Here is a 21,135-nt window from a genome sequence, read left to right as displayed (position 1 = left end):
ACGTGAAGTATTTATAGAATATAATAAAGACAACACTTGGTTTCTTATCATCAAACGATGATTATAGATTTTGTGTTAATTTACTGTTACGGAACTATTGTGGCAAAGTCCAAAATCTTCGAGTGATCCCTGCGGTCACTCCAAAATGAGTGAAAATGAACATGTTCACTCGAAATTCACTCCAATTTCACTCTAAATTCACTCTTTTTTGTATTCACTCCTTCGAGAGTGAATATTTTCACTCAATCTTTTTTTTAGAGAGTTATGTTTGATAATAATGTGAGTTATGCGACATACATTTGTAATTGTCAATTGAAAATCAACGACACTGCAATTACCGGTAGGCCTGTAGGACTTGAGTTTCTGAAATTCAAAGTTTTTTCTTAATCATGTCTTTCAAAGATGGAAATAAAGAAATTAATACATTGAATTGAATTAGAGAAGGAAAATATATACCATTTATTGGCTGGTTCCTTGATTTTGACTGCCAAATCGGTATGTTTAGCAACCAAGGGTCATCTCTATAGGTATGTTAATATTTCAATCTCACTGCTGCTTCTGAAATGTATGAAATTCATGTCCGAAATCATGCGACAAAATAGTAATAATACACGTTTGCATGAATGAAATCACCTTTTTTTTTAATAGCTGTGTCTGATACACCTACAGTCAATTCCCCGTTACAACTGCCGAAAAAAAAAAATAAGAGCGGGGATTTGTTTACGTGAATGATCCATATTACGGGCAGGTATCGTACGTATATAGTATCACAACGTTTTATACGTGAAGTATTTATGGAATATAATAAAGACAACACTTGGTTTCTTATCATCAAACGATGATCATAGATTTTGTGTTAATTTACCGTTACGGAACTATTGTGGCAAAGTCTGTATTGTCAATCACGTCATGAATGATATAACTTACCTGCTTGACAAATGGTTCATTCTGCTTTATTCTGCTTAGCGCGTGTAAACAAAATAAGTAAACACGTACCGAACGCGATGTGATGAATCATTGAATCAAAAATATTTTACTCAGAATTGTTTTTGGTAAGACCCCCTGGCAGTGACTTGATTACATATCTATGTTGTATTATACTTCATGGAAACTTCTAGTTAGAATGCTATATATAATATCAAATGTCAGGTTTTTGTCAGCGATGGGATCGTATGTTTTGTTCAGTATAATTATAGTGGCCGAAATTTCACTGATTTCACTGTGCATAGCATGCAAACTGACTTGCCCATGTTTAGTGGATCGAGCTACAATAGAGTTCCGATGTATACCTATAATGCAAGTGAATTCGACAGGATCATGCTGGAACATTCAACTCCCTAGCAGTTATCATGATGTACATCTCTCAAGCACCCCACAGTGAAATTCAACTGCGAAACTCGAAATATATTGACAGAATGGAGTCATGGTTCATATTACACAAATCTTACTGAGCGTTTGTTATAAACAACGTATACATTGGAGGCGATGTGATGATCCATAAAAGTTTCGGTACGGAGAAATCAACAATCAAAAAATTTTAGTAAGACACCCTGAAAGACATTTTATATGATTCTATATTTAGGTTTACATTATTCTATATGGAAATGTCGTGTTACAATTTCAAATCAATGACAGCTTTTTATACCTATATACTCACGTATGAAACAAGGTGTCTTGGCTCATCTGCAGGTTGAAATCTTGGCTGTACATGGAAGGGTGCTGTTCGTTATTTCCGAAGGTTCTTTATTCCGAAGGTTCGTTATTCCGAAGGTTCCTTAATGCGAAACACACAAATTCCCTATACCTAGATGTTGGTTAATCTGAAAATGAAAAAGGGTTCGTTAATCCGAACATTTTTGTAGCGTTATTCATAAGGTTCGCTATCGAAGATTTTTGTTAATCCGAAAATGAAATTCGGAATAACGAACCTTCGGAATAACGAAACTTCGGACTGAAGAGCCTTCGGAATAACGACCCTTCGGAATAACGAGCTGTAACCGTATGGAAGACGATGCCGTCAAGCAAAAACTCTTGTCAATCTATCTCCACAAGCAAAATCTATAACATGCAGTGACCATCATATCACAAACAGTGTTTGACAGTGTTCATACAGAGATGTGTGTACATGTGTATTTATTGTATAATTTTGAACACCGCTTGTATTCGCGTGTCTTTTCCCATTCTTCAGAATAGAACTGGAAATTTGAGTAATTTCGAGACAGTTTTACGTATACATTTGTGTGTGTGGTGTGTGTGTGTGTGTGTGTGTGTGTGTGACGGAAGGAAAACTTGCAGTATAGACGTTGCAGTGATGTTCAGTCTTGCCTTTATTCCCCAAGCTTTCGGCTGTTTCACCAGCCTTTTTCAAGGGCTTGATGAGACATAAACATAAAAGCAAAATAGCAACCAATTTGCATGCATTTTGAACAGAAATAGAAATAGTAATAACAAGAGGCCAATATATATATATTATATATACAGAATTGTAATAAGAAAATTGGTTTGCTCGGCATCTTGATGATAATAAGTACAAGAATTAGTAGAAGAAGAACGCCGTAAAAAAAAAAAAAAATCATAGATCCTGAAGATCTTAAAAACGGAGCATAGCTCTCAAATACTGAAAGGCAAGGTCACACTCTTGAACTGATGAAGAGTGTGACCTTGCCTTTCAGTATTTGAGAGCTATATGCTCCGCTTTTAAGATCTTCAAGATCTATGATTTATTTTTTTACGGCGTTCTTCTTCTAATTCTTTTACTTATATATATATATATATATACACATATATATATATATATATATATATATATATCTGTATATATAACAAATACTTGTATACATGTACCTATGTAAACCACACCACACATTTTTTTTTCAATCACAATTCTGACAGTGCTAAACAATGTATCTTGTTTGATGTGAAAAGGTAAGTAGCATAAGAAACAAGCCTTATAATAAATAATGATAAATCTGTTGATCTTAACATTGGAATATTTAAAAAAATGCGTGTATTATGGTAAATAATTTTCACATAGTATAAAAATACGATAGGCCTACAGACTGCAGCAATTCTCTTTAAATTAAATAGCAAGACTCTTTTGGGCTATTTTGGAGGGGAAAACTATAAAGTATCAACATGGAGACAATTCGCAAACCATAATACAGATGAGACATTGGTGTGAACTATAGATACATGTATCATTTTATAGAAATTGTATACATCACATCCAACTCATTTCGGGCATATACAGATACATAGATGTAAAAGACAGTGTACCAAAATTTTGTGTAGGAATAAGATGTCAATATATTCCTGAAAATCCGGAGATCAGGAGGTCGTAGGTTTGAAATTTTTCAATCGGATGCACCAAGACGAGGGATGAAACTGTGCGGCAGCACACCTCCCCGACCATGGATTACATTCAAATCTTTTCCGACAATTCTGATGTAAAAACTGAAACAAAACAACACGGTAAGCCTGAAACTAAGGTCAGAAAGAGAGAGAGAGAGAGAGAGAGGAGAGAGAGAGAGGGAGGGAGAGAGAGGGAGGAGATATCTTTCCGTTCACAGTTCCTTGCTGAAACATGAGGTCGACAAAGCTGTGAACTTGACGAACGAAACAAGGTTGATCTTGTCAAGGATTACAAACTCGGTTCTAGTTTAGTTCAGTCTAGTTTTATTCACCATCATTCAAGTACAATGAAGTGCAATAAAAAGACACTAAAAAGTAATTGAATTACAATATAAATAAATTAGAACAAAACAAGAAGAGTTGATCTTGAAGGTGAACCCTACATACATATTTTCATATGCTTTATATTCCCTGGAAGAGCATTTCAGTTGTGGTTAATCAAGTTCCCTCGATTGTTTACAGTTAGTTTCTCGTCAGTGTATAAAGTTTATCTTGCAAGTGCTCTGGATCGGCATCTCGCTTTAAAATTATCCCTCTTGAAGCTAACCGAGCTAACCAGTATCCACGATTACTGCACATTATGACCTCGGACAGAACCGGAGATGGTGATATCGGACCGTACATACCAACATTTCAAGGGAAATGTAAGTACAATTACAAGACGAAGTGTCAATCACTTTTGAAAATGAATATTTCTGTGATTATTCTTATCAACTCGTATAACAGCTAATGAGGCCAATGTGGTTGCGTGAAGTAATTAATGCACTTAACTTTTTTTTTTCATCAATCACAAACACGCAGTTCGTGGTATTAAAAAAAAATTCGAGGTTATTGCTAAACAAAACAGCTAACTCCTGGAATTGGTATTGCCGCTTGAAATTGTTGCCTTTGTTGTTACCGTTTTTTATACCATTGTAATGATTATCATGAATACTGTACTATTATCATCATCACAAATGATTTCATTCTCTATATAAGTTGTCATTACAAACCTCCCGAGAACCTCTGTTTTGATTGAGGAGAAAATATGTTTTGTCAAGATTATTTTGACGATGCTCATAACGCCAGAGTACGTGGAATCCGTTCCAGTTAGTGCTAATGCTATCGACAATAATTATCTGATATCATTTGGCTCCCAGCCATTAGCCTCTTCACGATTCGCGAGATATAGGCATATAGCACACATACAAAAACAAAAAACACCAATGACCAATGACCAGTAACAGGAACAACAACGATGGCGAGACATAATACTAATAATGTGAATATTATACAAAAATGAATTACACTGATAATACTGAGCAGTAACATGTGAATTATCATTATCTTCGGTTTGACAGTGTTCTTCCCAGTCGTATTCAATATATATCACCTATAATAATTCCACGTCAAGCATATCGCTGTGCTTGAAAGCGCAAATTTAAACTTCTCTCTGCCATTATTTTAAAGAGGTGCGAACATTGCCTGTTTGTTAATAGCAAAATTTACATACTTACCGATGTAATAGATTATCTATAAGAAACTTACGGTCAAGCCACATATTTGCAAAGAAAATTCATACAGGGATAATTCACAGGGATAATATGAGAAAAGGAAGAGAAAAAATATACCTTCGACATAAAAAAGGAAATGTCTGAAAATCAAGCTTATCCGAGGTACTAAAAAGGACAGATTACGAACATCTTGTGGGAATTTACCAGCAGGCCTGTACAGCGTATTGCACTACCAAAGAAATTAACCAGCATACATGTAAACATGTGTGTATACAATGTGTGAACTAATGATTGATCGTTGAGTCAATGTTTTTACTGTTTGAACGTCACTGTACAGTGTAAATTAGGCCCTACGTCCATGTGACGGGGGATGGGCATTCAGGGTAATATCTTTGGAGTGACTGTTGCGTAATGTATACTGAGTATAATATTATTATTTTGTATCGTAATTTGTTGTTTTGTTGAATATGACAAGGGCAATAATAAACAAACATACAGCCTATATAAACATGAAAAATAAGTGAAAACGCGCTGGCATTCATTACTCATCTATACACGCCTATAGGGGGATTCACACGTATAAAAATTACTGGGTAACAAAACGAGAAATTTGTAACCCGCTAGTAAACTGAGTTCTTTGCACGAGTTGACAAAAACCCAACAAAGCGCGGTCAGCAGCGCAATGCTAAACCCAAGAAATCTTGCTGTTATTAGCGCGCTAATCTTTGTCCCGCAAATACACTACACACGTGTGAACGGTCGACCACAAAAACTCGAATCTTTCATATCCCATCATTCATAGCGCACGCCACAACGGCGTGCACTCGACAATGTATGTGAGGTTCAAGAACAATGCTTGTAGTTTTATCGATTTATCGATAGGCAATTAGCGAGTTACTAGTATTTCTGTGAGGGAGAAAGGCTGCAAAAATAAAAACAGACAAATAAAGAAACAGACAAAAAGCCCAACAAACTCTAGTTTCCGAGCGCATAGTATACTCTACTAACCAATTAATTTGGAGAGTGTCGATTAACGGTTTCAACAAAAACAAAGAAAACAAATAAAACAAAACAAAATAAAAACTCGAGTTTCGGGGAGCTTGGTAACCCGCTATATGGTACGTACAAACGCGGCTACTACACTCGTGGACCTTATACGTACAATTTCCTTCATAATACCCTATCAGTACAATGAAACAACCCGGATCGTTCGCATTCATGATCATGCATGTCTTGATATTGTGTTTACTATCTTTCCAGTATGTAGAATATCTACGCGCAATTAGCCGGAGCCACACGTATAACAACATAGCGGGATGACGACCCAGGATGACGATTGAACTCCAAATCTCGAGATTTTTCCCCCTCTTCACGCGTTTGCATGTACCGACAATATTTACGCAGCTGCCACACAGTAGTGTGATGTTGTCATTTACCCATTATTGTGATGCTCGCTTGAATGATGGAATATAAAATCTGGAGATGAGTAAAGTATTTTCGGTCAGCCGTTTACGCGGTCACCGGGAGCAAATCAGCGCACTATTTCAGAAATCAAGTGCAAGATTTGTTGGGGGTACCGTCGCGATGCTGATCGCGCAAATTAGTGGGATTTTGTGTGCACATTTGCAAAAATCTCGAGATTACGATGGTCATGTAAATCTCGAGATTTGTATCCCGCTTTTTGGCATACGCGCGAACCCTAATAGTGGCTCTTGTGTTTGTGGGGATATAGTTGTGTGCAAAACTTAGAACAATGTACAGTACACTGTATTAAAAAAAAAAAAAAAAAAAAAAAAAAAAATTACGGCCTAATAGTACACCATGATATAGTCTACTGCCGATTCCACAGCAGAGTAGATTACCAAAGGAACTGTTCATACAGTTTGAACAACCACCGTGGATACTCGCTGTGATGCCATCAACGTCGTTCCCCAATGATCAACTCTTTAGACAGGTGGGCAGTGGTAGCAGCGGGCCAGATGGAATGACAGGCCTCGGGCTGGGCATGGTTTTCGCCAGGAACGTTCAGGCTGTGAAGGGGCTCAGCCGAACTTCGGAGAGGTGGAGGAAGAAACTTTTCAGGAGAAAGACAGATGGATAAAGCGACTTGTCTCTGGCGATACTTCGTGGCCGGGAATAGAAAATCGGCATGTCCGAACCTCTCCAATTTTTTTAGTGCTTTTGGTTTTGGTTTTGTTATTCTGTTGAACACATCTGCCTGTGTAATAAAGAACAAAACAGAAACATTTTCATATATAATTTTATCATTACCATGGTTCCATGAGTAGACATTTTCTTCAACTAATATACGATTCAATTGCACATCCTGTAGTTTATGTACCAGAGTAAAATGATATTCACACAATGCCTTCCATTCTGACTAATAAGAAATTCGCGGAATAAAAATAAGCGTCATATAGGCCGATATAGGCCTTACGTGTTTTCACATTCTACAAAAAAACACAAAACAAAATAAAACAAAAACACAAATACACATGCACACACACACACACACACCCAATGCGAAAAAGAACAGGTCACGTTTGTTGATATATTTATTAGAATAACATTACCTTTGTTGACTGGCTTCCAATGCGCATTCCTGTCTTTTCTCGATTTGCTCCTGAGATCTATAAAAAAAAATTGATACAGTGGAATTAGAGATTCATTCTTTTTTCACGCGTAAACGTATATTGAAAGAGTAACGTCGGGTCATACAACGTATCTCATTGACTACCATGATTCATCGTAATATCCCGCGTTCCCTGTTAATGGAATCAATTGAGTTTTCACAAGTTAATTCCGAGACAAACTTGAGTTTTATTTATTCATTTATTTTTGGTGTCCTGTTCGGATCGCTTACAAAAACGTTCAATTCGAATTTTGATGACCCGAAAAAAGAAATGTATCGTGGCCTACCAATGAAAGGAAACATTTTTTTCGACACAGTTCTCCGATGGAACCGTCAAAATATAAACTGTTTAGAAGTTAGGTGGTCTGATTTCATTTTCAGAGGTCCCGAGAAACCACTAAAGTGCCACTTGAGATGTAGAGTATCCATAGCCTACTGAAAGTGTAAAAGGAAAAGACATTGGTTGCATTCATAACCGACAATCTATGAAAAATTATACACGCATTGTTCCCAGGATGAATCCCTTTTGAGAAAAAAAAAATACATCTGAAGATTTTTTTTTTTCTCAGAAGGGATTCATCCGGGGAACATAATCATAGCATCCTAAAAAGTTTTAGAACCTGACATCAAGCTGTTCTCACTGACTGTGATAACAAATTATGAAATGGAAATGGAATTATGCAACCTGCAAATCATCTTATAGCTTGTCAAATTACAAAATCTATTTCATATTTCCATTTATCATAACTTTCATATTCATTCAGTACTTCAAAGAAAAGGGCACATCAAAGCAAACAGCAATTCATCATGATGGATCTATGTACAACATGTACGATCTACATAGATGGACAAAACTGACACAGTGAATGAACAACCTACAGTCTTCTACGGCATATACATGTAGAGTCTCAGTCAATTTAATAATAACAAACAGTAATTGAAGAGCTTTGAAAACAAAAGCAAACAAATCAAAATACAAATCAAAATACATATAAGACTTTAATTAAAAAAGTATATAGGATACTACGCAGAGAAAATTGAATGAAAATGATACGTAAACACACGCACATTATCATGATGCATCGGACCACTGAACCTCCGCCAAACGGCCAGCGTTAGTCGTTATGTTGCAGGTATTGTATACTTCATTTTTATGATTATGATATGACAGATTAATTACATCATAAGGATGAGCTATGTAATATGATGAAGAAACGGTTATTATAAATAGGGGCTACTCAAAGGTAGGGAAAAGAAAATGACACGACGAGGGTGCAATGCAATGCTGCCGCGCCATTGTGTTCCCCTGTTTCTGATACTACCTAGTAGTATACAGTGTAGATCATCCCCTTCCAAATCTCATGTAAACTATACTCGACAGAAATTATGATCACCCCTTCCCCCATTCTCTTCGGGCACATATTATTCACTTTTAGAATTAATAACGAATATTCCTTCATTTTTGACTAACGAATCTCCTTTTTGGAATAACGAGCCTTATTTCGTTTTCGGATCGATACACATAATCTTGAGAATACTATGGACGCTTCAGAATAAGGAAATTTATTTCGTTTTCAGATCAACGAACACTCGGCACTAAGGGACCCTACTTCATTCTCGTTTGGCCGATTACCCCTTGCGAATTTCATTATTCAGAAATCTATTTTTCTGAACTTTTTACACGCATAAAACCTTGAAAATCAAGGTGAAAAAATAAAGTAATCAAGTCTTTTGTGGGTCATCCTACATACATCTTTTCTAGCAGGCACAGGATATTCTTCACGAGATAAACTTCAAGCTCTCACATCATGCACTTACGGATAAAGATGGGTCGGACTGACTAACTTCTACACTAAATGCCTGTATACTCACTTTTTCACTCAGGACATCGCGAGCTGGGGTCGGTAGATCCAGGTGTCGCGTCGGTTCATTTCTACGGGATGAAGGCATCTTGTCCAGTTTCAATAATCGCGATCCCTTCGTTGTCCTCTACGCCTCATTTCGAAAGATTCTATATTCTTTTGCGAGATTTCTGGGTCGGAGACGTATGTACACCTCGTCTCGCAAAACCTAACTGTTTTAGTTGCTCTCGAGTCGGAATCCGTAGAGCTCTATACGCAGCATCACACCGAGGAAAAGAGACTATGTGCCCTCAAGTAAACAAACGGAACGACGCGACGGCTGATAGCGCAGTGCGATCACAGAACTCCACGCACACACGACGTGCATACAGGTCTGCAAATGTGCCATGAACCCCCATGATTACGCAATATTCCCTCGCCGCGCCGTCTCTCTCCCAAATTCACGGAGGTGAAAAGGTCAACCTCCCAGACCAAGCCGTGCGGTACACATCGCTCGCGTATGCGGAAGATAACGGTTGAAAAAGCCCCAAGCCCAATGTAGTCAAATTCAAACGGTAGAGGGAGGTAAGGTCGTATCACGGGGGAAAGTGTGGGTCCCACACTTTTATCGGACGACGTATTTTTGCATTTCTCAGCCATTTCTAGACCAATTTTTGTCAAACAAACTTTGAATTCCCCATAAATTTCAATGCTCTTTCATATTTCATAAGTAGTTTCTCATTATCTTGCCAAAAAATTTCATCCCGACGTGCCATCATCAACCAAAACAGGACCTTCCCTTTAAAGTATGGTGTATTGGTATCATTGATCATCATATTTCTCTCATTCTGTTTTCAGGTACAAAATCCTATGTTAGGTGCTATTTACTATATTCCATGTATTTACATCTGGTGATAAGAATTGTACAGGATAATATTTTGTAATAAGAAATAAGCACAGTACATGTACAATCATATCTTTTTCTTTTTTCTTTTTTTTTTCTTTTTTCTTTTTTTTTTAATTTGACAATATGTCATGTATGCTGTTCACATATTACACATGGTATACTTTCCAACTGTAACTAAAGTTTTATGAGCACTACCGGTGAAATGCTGAAATGTCACATGTGTGAGTGGTAGGATACCATTTTTAAAAAAATAAAGCAAAAAAAAAATGTCGGATAATATGTCAACAGTTGTATGAAGGTATGCACCAATGAAAATAATCCTGTTTTAGTTCAGGCAAGTAAATACAATATCACCCCCTATCTAGCCCCACCCCTGCACATAGCAAGCAGCTATAATGAACCGTGGGATAACAATCACATGAATTTACATGACCAATTATTTTGTGATGATTACTTTATCTTGCCATGTTGTGCCATGGGTCACAAGAAAGAAAGTAAAATGATTAAATCTATTATTATTCAAGGGTCTGTTTGTGCGCTCATACCTAAAAACATATAAAAACCTTATTTCAGAAAAGTCACACTCTGCAGTTAGGGTAATCTGTGGTTGCCTCAATTTTGCATTTATTTCATACACACGTAACTCCCTGATCTAGACTCATCCAAAGCTTTTTATTTGGCTAAAAGGAACCTGCGGAAGGTTTTCACACCAAGAATTCACTAGTTCTCTCTACATCTGCACCCAGTCTGATGTTTGCCATGGCGTTGATGTGAGTGTGCCCCCAAGCTTATTTGAAAGTATTCTCACACTTTCACACAAATGGAGAGAAAAATTACAACACATCCCATCAGCATGACAGCCTGGATTAGCCACTTTCTGTGATCACCACTTTTAATATCACTGCCCCTACTGTTTCTGATGAGTCTGTGGGTCATAGGGGAGTGGGATGAGGGGGGGGGGGGGACTCAGAATGTAAGGGGAATGCCTTACACATGAACATTTCTCATCTGGAGGTACATGTATAGTCATCTCATCAAGTTTGCGATTGAAGGTAATTACGTAACCATTCTGCTCTAGTCCTAGGCGTAGAAAAAAAAAATCTTTTTGGTTGTGTTTCTATGGATTTAGACTCTTATACACATGTTATGGTGTCAGTTTTAGGCATTTACTGCATACAATACATCACAAGAAAGAACTGTAAAATGGAAAATGTTTGCAAGAGTAATTTTTTGTGCTTGGCTAGGTACGATGAATTTCACACATTTTCAGTTCCCCAAAATAAGAGTATTAAAAGCATTACATAGAACAAGCAGCAATTTTGCATGCTTTTATTTTCACTCTAGTTTCATGTTATCAAAATCTTTAAAAAATTTCCACACTGCAAAAATTTCCATTTTTACAGCAGTCCCTCCACAGAGCTTCTTTTATGCTTCATGAGAGTTAGAATGTGTTGGCACAAATTGGATTGTGTGAGTAATGATGGCAACATGATCTGACTGCTAGTGTTATGGAGTGCAAAAATGACTGATCTTAGATGAAAAAGAGTCCACAAGTGTAATACCAAACATGTGAAGAAAAAAAAAACTCTCCATATTCCTTACCAGTGAATGGGACATATCACAGGATGTTTCATTTGAAATTATCACACTGTGTCGGGAGTTCATCAACACTTCAAAAAATTTCCCAAAATATCATGATTCTCGACCGGGGTGAGGCAGCTGATCTTGTCATGATGAACTATTTTGGGAAATAGAGGTGATATCAGTTGCTATATCTCACATATAACTAGAGTTTTCCAATGATACAGTATGTAGGAGTACTTAAAAATGATGTAACAGAGTGCACTGTGGTGGAATGCAGACATTTCTGTGATATTTGGTCATAGGTAGCTCTGATCTGTGACAAATAAACAGCAAGCAAGTAATCCAAGTAGTTTGTGAGAATGGTGTGTAAGTAGCAGTGTTACCTTCCATCCAGTTATGGTGATAGGAATGTGTGCATGTTGTCATGATTGAGTAGAAGCAGGGAGGTGAGACAATCATGTCTCACCTCCCTGGTAGAAGTCAGGTAGAGTGGATGGATGAAGATGTAGCATATCAGTCTGAGCTTGATTGACGCTAATGGGACAGACTAATTTGTTGTGGTATTTCATCTGGTAAATGGAGTGGAAACTAATGTTGGTTTAATTACTTGAGATGCTCGGGAGGAATTCATGTGAAAGATGTCGTGTTTCATGATTACTGATGACTGAATGTCTTAAATGACGGGCAATTGCTTTTCTATCAGGTTGTATAAAGTGATTTCTGCTGTATTTTAGTAGCTACATGTTAGATACATGTTAGATTGGGCCCCTGACTATTTTTGATATCCCTGTGACAGTTTTACACCTGATTAGGCAGAATAGGTGTGACCATCACATGGTGATGCCAGAATTAGATTTGCTTGGCAGCAAGTCACTGATTAAAGTCAGCTATTATAGGCAATGTGTGCCTTTACTTCATTGGTCTTAGTCTGTTTGATAACACTCATCGAGGGGAAAAAATGGGGGGGGGGGGGGGAGAGGTGGCTCTTTAAAGTGGGTCTGAAAGCTGTTTGCCATTTTATGTGTTGTAGACTGAAATTCAGATGGTGAGACTGCCATGGGAGGAAATGAAATCTTTTGTTGTTATTGTTGTTATTTGCAGATTTTTTTTTTAATTGTACGTATCCTGCCTTGTACTCAATACATGACAGTAGACACAATACGCTTTTCAGTAATGTAAAGTGTAAGTGAATGTAAGTTATGTAGAAATAAACTTACTTTTAACCATAAGATTGAAGTAAAAAGATATGGGTATGTCAGTGTTAGTTTGAAAGCAGATTTTGGTATTTCACAAAAGAAGATATTCTGGTCCTTTGTGAAAATTCTGTATTGTTTGATTTATAGTCTTTAACCCTTAAAAAGGTGTAGATTTTACTATAACACACATTTTTCATGGACACCTGCCCTTAAAAGTATTCTTGGGACCAATCTTCACCAGGTCAAAAAGTGATAGAATAATGATGTTAAAGGGAAAAGTAGTCTGTCATATGAAAGAAAAAAAGAAAAAAGGTGGATTTGAACCAAGTCCTGTAACATGCAGGGCAATGGAGCTTTTGGTGCATTTGTTGCAAGGTACACTTGTACTAGCGCGTGATATTACGGTATGTGTATTTGCAATAAGTTTAGCACAGATTGAGAGAGACGAGAGAGAAGGAGAGATTAGGATGTAAGAATCATGTATCTCATCTTTCTCCACAAATGTTTTTTCTTCTTCTTTAAAACTAGTCCTCAAAGGGTAGAAAGTTTGGGTTGGAGCTTCGCATGCAAGACAGGAATCTTGTCTACAACATTGCTGCAGAGAGCGATGCGGAAATGGAGGAGTGGTACAGCGCCCTCAACAAGGTGATCGAACAGCAGAAAGCAGATGCAAACAGTGACAAGCAGAGCGTGTCCTCCATGGATGAGTTAGATCAAGGTAGTGACGTCTTCCTTCTCTATTCAGCCATGTGATGGTATTCTCTCCATTATGGCTGACAGACTCTTTTCACATCGAACATACAGACAAGCTATGTGGGAGTACTGCCTACACTATTTGTGTGACAGTAGCTCAGATTTTTTTTTTTAAATCATTGCTGAATATCCACTTTTCAAGTCATCATTGTGTCTTACTGGAAACACAATCTCATAACTGTATTCTGATATCACCCATTAAAATTAACTCATTAAAAGATGCCAACAGGGTATTAAAACTGAGGTGTGTATTATTGTGCAGTATTTTTATCTTCTATTAAACATTAATGTGATTTACTCCAGCTGTAAGATGCAAATGGAAGATAGCATTTTTTTTTTAATTACTGTTTAAAAATGTACAATATGTATATCTCATTCATAGAATATGCAGATGACATGTCACCAACGGGCAAACCAGAGAACTTCATGCTGAGTCTAGAGAACAGCAAACATCCTGAGCTGCAGAAATATGCCAGGGAAACGGAGAGGATGAATGCTCAAAAGAGGAGAGAAAACCGACAAAAATTGTTCTATGTCTACCCCAGGATGCAGGTAAAGAGCATAAGACTTGACAGATAAATGATGCATGTAAAGTTTGTTCAATTTTTTTGCCTACATCTAGAAATTAATGATATCAATCAGGTACATCTATTTAAAGATTCTTCATAGTGTGTAGCAAGATGCAGAAATACAGCATTACATGAAATGTATTGTCAAACTTGCCATAAAACCAGAAATTGTTGTGAATTTGTGAGGAGCCAAGATTCAGGAAAATAAACTGCACATGAAAATGTTTGTTTATGAACAATGCATTGAATGCAAGTCACCAATTTGTGAAAGTTTCATACTGCAAAAAAGGCTATTGGCTCCAGTTGGCGAAAGTTTCATGGCGCAAATGTTTATGGTTATACAGAAGTGCATGCGCAGAGATTGCTTGGTAATATTACATAGTAGTCATGATCATGTTTGTAATTCATTTTATTCCAGCAAGGAGAAAAGACAAGTGGAGAGCCAGACTGCAAGCCGTATGAAGAAGAGTTTGGGAAGAGATTTGTGGTGGAGTTTTATGAACTCCAGTTTCGCTTGTCTGCTGCCCTCAGCTCTAGCGGGGAACCCACAGAGTCACCAGGCAAACATGGCAAACTGTATAACGTGAGTACCATGTCAGACATTTCAGTTTTCACAAATTTGGTACATAACATTAGAAACTATACAACAAACCAAAATTACACGGCAGTAGTGTTTTAAGATTGCTTACACCCTGTGGCTATACAGGCAATGATTAAGTCGTAATGGCACTGCCATGTGAATATGGTAGTTAGCTAATCAATTACAACATCAGAAGTCAAGATATACAGTTGTACAATTACCATTTTCTTTTGTTTTATTGAAACCATTATCATCCTTTTGTCTCCAATCTGGAAAACATATATCATGACTAAGAACTTGACCAAGTACTTAGCAGCTTGCAAAATCCTTTGAAACATGAACTTGTAATATGTTTTATCTGGAAAGTCATCACTGGTGTATATATACCACACTTGTCTTTTTTCCAATATGTGTACCAAGTATACATGAATTCATTCATCAACATGGTCTGACTCTGTGCTGTGTAGTATCCCAGATATGTCACCTTTGACCAAAAGGAAACATGGGGAAAATAAAGATAAGCACATGCTTCTCCTTTGCACATGGACAAGTTTCTGTCGTGAGGAATACTTAATGGCAGTATCATTTTTTTTTTCTCCTATCCAATTGTAGCCAGAGCCATTTTTTGTGACATTGGCCCTGTACGACGGACGGAACCAATGCAAGATCTCTGAGGACTTCCACATCGATGCCAATCCTCCAGAGATTCGGCAGATGCTGGAGCGTTTCCATGACTCCCCAAATGGCTCATCTGGGGAGACTCCGAGATCACCACCTACCATCCCAGATGTCAGCCTTCTTGATGAGAATTGGATTAAGAACCCTAAGAAGGTAGGACTTCATGATGAACCAGATGGTCATTGCTTTTTACAATACAATCCTATGGTGGAGCTACACAGTGCATTCCTATGTTAGGGCTATACACAAGCTACAGTAGATGGAACTTGGTAGTTTCAAGCCATGTTCAAATCATGTTATTGTGGCATTCTTTCACACATTTCTTATGTACAGTGTGTATTTTAGAGCAAAAATTGATGATTCTGCAGGTATATGAGAATTGTGTTTTCACTTTAATCTTAATGTATGTGATAGCATTGCAAACCATGACAAAATGAACTAGTGCTTACATGTTAGTATAGTGTATTCTGAAGAAAAGAAAGATGTGCCTCTGTCAGTGTTTGGCTAGTTCCTTACATCGCCCAGTAGATAATCATAATACTTTTTTCATGCCTGGCTATCTGTTAATGATTTCTTTGGATAAAATTCCTTGTGCACCATCTATAGGGCATCTTCTCAGTGAGACAGCCAAACTCAGAGATCTACCTTGTGGCCAGAATTGAGAAGGTCCTCCAAGGCAGCATCACTAACTGTGCTGACCCCTATACCAAGCCTAGCGACACGGTCAAGACATGTCAAAAGGTCATGAAGCAAGCCAAAGTTTTCTGCAGCAGGATGGGTCAGTACCGCATGCCCTTCGCCTGGGCAGCTAGGTGAGTCACAATGACCAAGACCTAGACAGACACACAGATGCATACAGCATGGACTGAAAACCTTTGAGACTGATACATGGTTCTCCAACTTTCCTTATAAATGACATCCTGAAGACTGAGAGCCTTTGAAATAATGTATGGTTGTGTCTACAACTACATTGTAATGGGACAGAGTTTTAAACAGAAACAAACAAAAACCAAAGCCATGTGGTATGAATTCTTATTTCATGGCAGGGGATTTGAGGATATAATACAACCAAATCATTCAATACTACAGTTATATCATTAATTCATCAGCACATGAATTCTCCTTCTCTGCCAGAATGTAACTTCATTTGTTCAAAGCAATTATGCAATGCTATGATTATAGTCATGTCAATCTGCTTTATGAGGTAAGTGATAAATATCCCCTTCAATATTGCTGAATACTTTTTCTCTTTACTGTATACATGGAATTGCAATATGATAATGCTATTACACTTAACTTGTCAGCTAAGATACTTTTGACATTATGAAGCATGTCTTATCCAAAGTAAGGAAATGTGGATAAGAAAAAAAAAAGGAAACAAATTGATTTGGTTTAGCATACATTGTACACAATATACAGATCTATTCTCTTTTCATTTTTTTTTAAAGTCATGAATGTTATTCATACAAAATGTTTTTATACCTCTGCCACGAAGTGTCGCTGGAGGTATTATGTTTTCAGGTTGTCCGTCCGTCCTTCCGTCTGTCCTCCGTCTGGCCATCCTTCCGTCCGTCCGTCCTTCCGTCCGTAATCAATTTTGTGGACAGCGTATCTAAAAAAACTGTTAGAGGTATCCTAATGAAACTTGGCATGTATATGCATGAGTGGGCAAAGCTGTGCCTATGAACTTTTGGGCGCACATGCTGAAGGTTAAAGGTCAAAAGGTCAAGGTCAAATGCTCAAAATTTCACTATTTCCCCTATATCTATGCAATGCCTGGAGGTATTTTCTTGAAACTTGGTGTATACATGAACTACCAAATAAAGATTCCCCAGAGAGAGCTTTTGGTCATGAGGTCAAAGGTCAAGGGTCAAAGGTCAAGTGAAAATGATAAAATTTCATTTTTTTCCATATCTTACAAATGTTTCAAGGTGTCTTCATGGAACTTAGTATATATATGGATGTACCGACTGGCAGTGATCATGTAGGGAATTTTGGGGTCATGGGTCAAAGGTCAGGGGTGAAAGGTCATGGTCAACTCATCAAAATGTCATTATTTCTCTCCTATCTATGCAATGCCTGTAGGATTTTTTTCTTGAAACTTAGTGTATGCATATATTACCCAATACGAATTCTCTTGGAAGTTTCTTGCCTAAAGGTCAAAGGTCAAAAGGTCAAAGGTCAAGTGAAAGTGCTAAATTTCACTTCTTCTCTAAACTTATTAAAGGGTCAAAAGTTGGGTACAAATCCTCAAATCCCCAAATACCTGTACTGTTAGATAGTATAGCCATTCATCCAAATAAACCTAGTTCAAGGATAGTGAACACTCAATGCATTGTGACAAACCTGTCATTTTAATATTTTGCCAGTTATGTGAAGCTGTCATCACACATTGTCAAGACATTGTGCTATAGACCTGTTCGGAGAACCATGCTCTATGGCGGAGGCATACCAGTCACCATAGCGACATTTCTAGTTGTTTTTGTTTTGAGTATGCAACAATCTGTTTTTTGATCTATAGAATTTGTAAGCCCTCATTGTCACATGTGCCTCTTCGAGAGTGATATTTTGTTATGTAATCAACGTTTGCCAAAAACACTGTAATAACAAATGGACCTAACCTTGAAGACACTATGGTTCATACTGAGTGATAAGCTGGTTTTTTCTACCCTGGACAGACGTGTCTTCAAAGATGACTATGGAGAGCTGGATATGAAAGGAAGTTTCCTACCCATCTACCGTCAGGAAAGCTCAAAGCTTTCCAACGAAGACCTCATGAAAGCCCTCCATGATATCCGCAGGAACCCAGAGAAGCTGGCCAAGCTGACAGAACTTCCTGGAACCATCAAAGTGTTCCTAGAACCATTCTCTAGGATGCTTTGCAGTGAGTGAACTGTTTTGCCTTCTGTAGTCTTATATTTATACCCCCGCCAAACGAAGTTTGAAGGGGGTATATAGGAATCAGCGGGCGGTCGGTCGGGCGGTCGGTCGGGCGGTCGGTCGGGCGGTCGGTCGGGCGGTCGGTCGGGCGGTCGGTCCGTTGCAAATCTTGCGTCGCGAACTACTTCCTCAGTTTTCAACCGATTCCCATAAAACTTGGCACAGATATGTGCCTTGGGTTGTAGATGTGCAAGACGTATTTTTTGACAGTACCCAAAAGTACGTTGCCATGGTAACGGCATATTATGGGCAAAAATGGGTACAAATCTTGCGTCGCGAACTACTTCCTCAGTTTTCAACCGATTCCCATAAAACTTGGCACAGATGTGTGCCTTGGGTTGTAGATGTGCAAGACGTATTTTTTGACAGTACCCAAAAGTACGTTGCCATGGTAACGGCATATTATGGGCAAAAATGGGTACAAATCTTGCGTCGCGAACTCCTCCCGCAGTTTTTGATCAATTTTTATGAAATTAGGTACAGATGTTCATCTGAATATGTTAATGTGCAAGACACATATTTCCGCAGTGGCAAGAAGTGCGTTGCCATGGTAACGGCATGTTATTGGTAAAATATAGGGGAAAATGCTTCATGGCAAAACTGCTTCATCAGTGTTCTTCCAATTCTCATGGAATTCATATTGAATGTTTGTCTTAGGATATAGGTCAGCATGACACATTTCTTGACAGTGACAAAAAGTATGTTGCCATGGTAACAGCTCACATATTATGAGCCAAAATGATGGAAAATTTTGTGTTGCAAACTACTTCCTCAGTTTTTGCCCAATTTCCATGAAACTTGGTACAGACGTGTGCCTTTGGTTGTAGATGTGCAAGACGCATTTTTCGACAGTACCCGAAAGTACGTTGCCATGGTAACGGCATATTAATGGCAGAAGATCAAGGAAAGATCTTGCGGATTTAACTACTTCCTCAGTTTTTTGACCAAAGCTTATCAAATGTTGTTTTGACCAAAGCTTATGAAATGTTGTTTGACGGGGGTATAACCAGTCGCTGTAGCGACATTTCTAGTTTATCTGGTTCCTGTGTTACTACTACTTGTGGTGTGTGGTGATTGAAAAGCTTTAAACAGCCTTGTAAGTCTTCAGTCTCAATCATCTAATAGCTGCAGTATGATAAGATGTAGGAAAAGTCTCCTTTATATAGACAATATATATTATTTTTTTTGGGGGGGGAGGGGGTGGGTGGTAAGAATAAATTAGAGTTTGTAACACATCATGAAGTTATTCATATTAAATTCACTGATAGTCTTACATTAGTTGAGTAAGTTAGAATTTTAAAGCTATTTGCCATGTATATTGTTACTGTATATGAATAGTTTGATGCATTTTCTGAATACTTCCCAAAAGTGTTTAGCAGAATCTACAATAATTGTATGTATTCTACAGTTGTATATCCGGTAATTATTCAAATGTGTGTATATCACACAAAAACTGCCAACAAACAGGGTCATATAGGATTGGTTTAGTTGAAAGCAAAAAATCTGTTCGGTGATGTAAGGTTTTCTCTCTGCATCTGTTTTCTGCCTCACAGATTGCTTGACACCATCTCTCATACCCATCATGCCATGGCCGTCAGAGTTAGCCGACCAACCCACATTTGAGATTGAAGAGTTCATGCCAGAGACAGGCAAAGTGGCCTATCCCTTCACAACATATGTCAACAACCTGTATGTCTATCCTATGCAGCTCAAGTATGACACACAGAAGACTTATGCCAAGGTGAGTTTTCTGTATGTTTGTAATTCAAAGCATGGGCAGTTTCCTCCCAGTAAGGAAGCCTTTCAGTCATCAACTCTCTGTAGTGACTAGTATTGCACATGTGAAGTACAGCAATTACACTGGCTCTTTCAGGTCATACACGCTGTATCCTTATTCAATAGTAAAACAAGAAAAAGAAAAAAAAAAGTAGTTGGCTGTCCCCTTCTTCATGTCAAGTCCTAAGATGGAATTCTAAAGAACAGATGGAAGAGACAGAAAGATTTGTAATGTAAGTTGTTTGATATATATTTCAGTATCTGTACATAAAACCAAATTTAATATGCCATATTGTCCCTTGGTAGACGAGATCTCATATCTCACTTGACATATAAAAAAAAAAAAAAAAGACTCCTCACTCAATCTTGAATGTCAAAGATTAACTGAGTTTGAATTGAAGAATAAAAAAAAACACTACTCTATTTTCAATGTGATCCAAAACAATACTTGAACAGTGTTTGATATTTTGCAGAAATGGTGCAAAAATAATTATTATTAAAAAGAAATTCACTCTCCTGCAAATTAATGATTTTGAGATATGAGATTCTGTCACCCAACGGAAAATATGCAGTTTATGTTATGTACAGTAGTCGTTATTGTTGCTATCCTCAATCTCGATATCAATGATAGTACATCACATAATAGTGCCAAATCTCTGTATGTCCAGGAGTGTTAAAATAGTGAATGTTGTCTTCTATGTGTGCCTGTATCAAAGTTCTGATAAAAAAAATTGAGAAAAAAAAATTGTAGTGATGAGGATCCTGTTGAGAACTT

At 37.6% G+C, this 21,135-nt stretch overlaps 1 protein-coding gene across 1 annotated transcript in view; it reads left to right on the top strand.

Moving 5' to 3' along the window:
• LOC139730778 (dedicator of cytokinesis protein 9-like) overlaps positions 1-21,135 on the top strand; it is a 136,209-nt gene that overhangs the window by 37,895 nt on the left and 77,179 nt on the right. Inside the window, exons 7-13 of the mRNA XM_071641640.1 lie at positions 13,593-13,782; positions 14,200-14,369; positions 14,805-14,969; positions 15,579-15,797; positions 16,251-16,456; positions 18,323-18,528; positions 20,138-20,325. Of these exons, the coding sequence (XP_071497741.1) occupies positions 13,593-13,782; positions 14,200-14,369; positions 14,805-14,969; positions 15,579-15,797; positions 16,251-16,456; positions 18,323-18,528; positions 20,138-20,325 (1,344 nt within the window). The remainder of the gene's footprint in view (positions 1-13,592; positions 13,783-14,199; positions 14,370-14,804; positions 14,970-15,578; positions 15,798-16,250; positions 16,457-18,322; positions 18,529-20,137; positions 20,326-21,135) is intronic.

Source organism: Diadema antillarum, unplaced genomic scaffold (assembly GCF_040938485.1).
Source record: "Diadema antillarum isolate AM-2024a unplaced genomic scaffold, OU_Dant_1.0 seq00000333_RagTag, whole genome shotgun sequence".
NCBI lineage: Eukaryota > Metazoa > Echinodermata > Echinoidea > Diadematoida > Diadematidae > Diadema > Diadema antillarum.
This window is presented reverse-complemented; position numbering and strand designations above follow the sequence as displayed.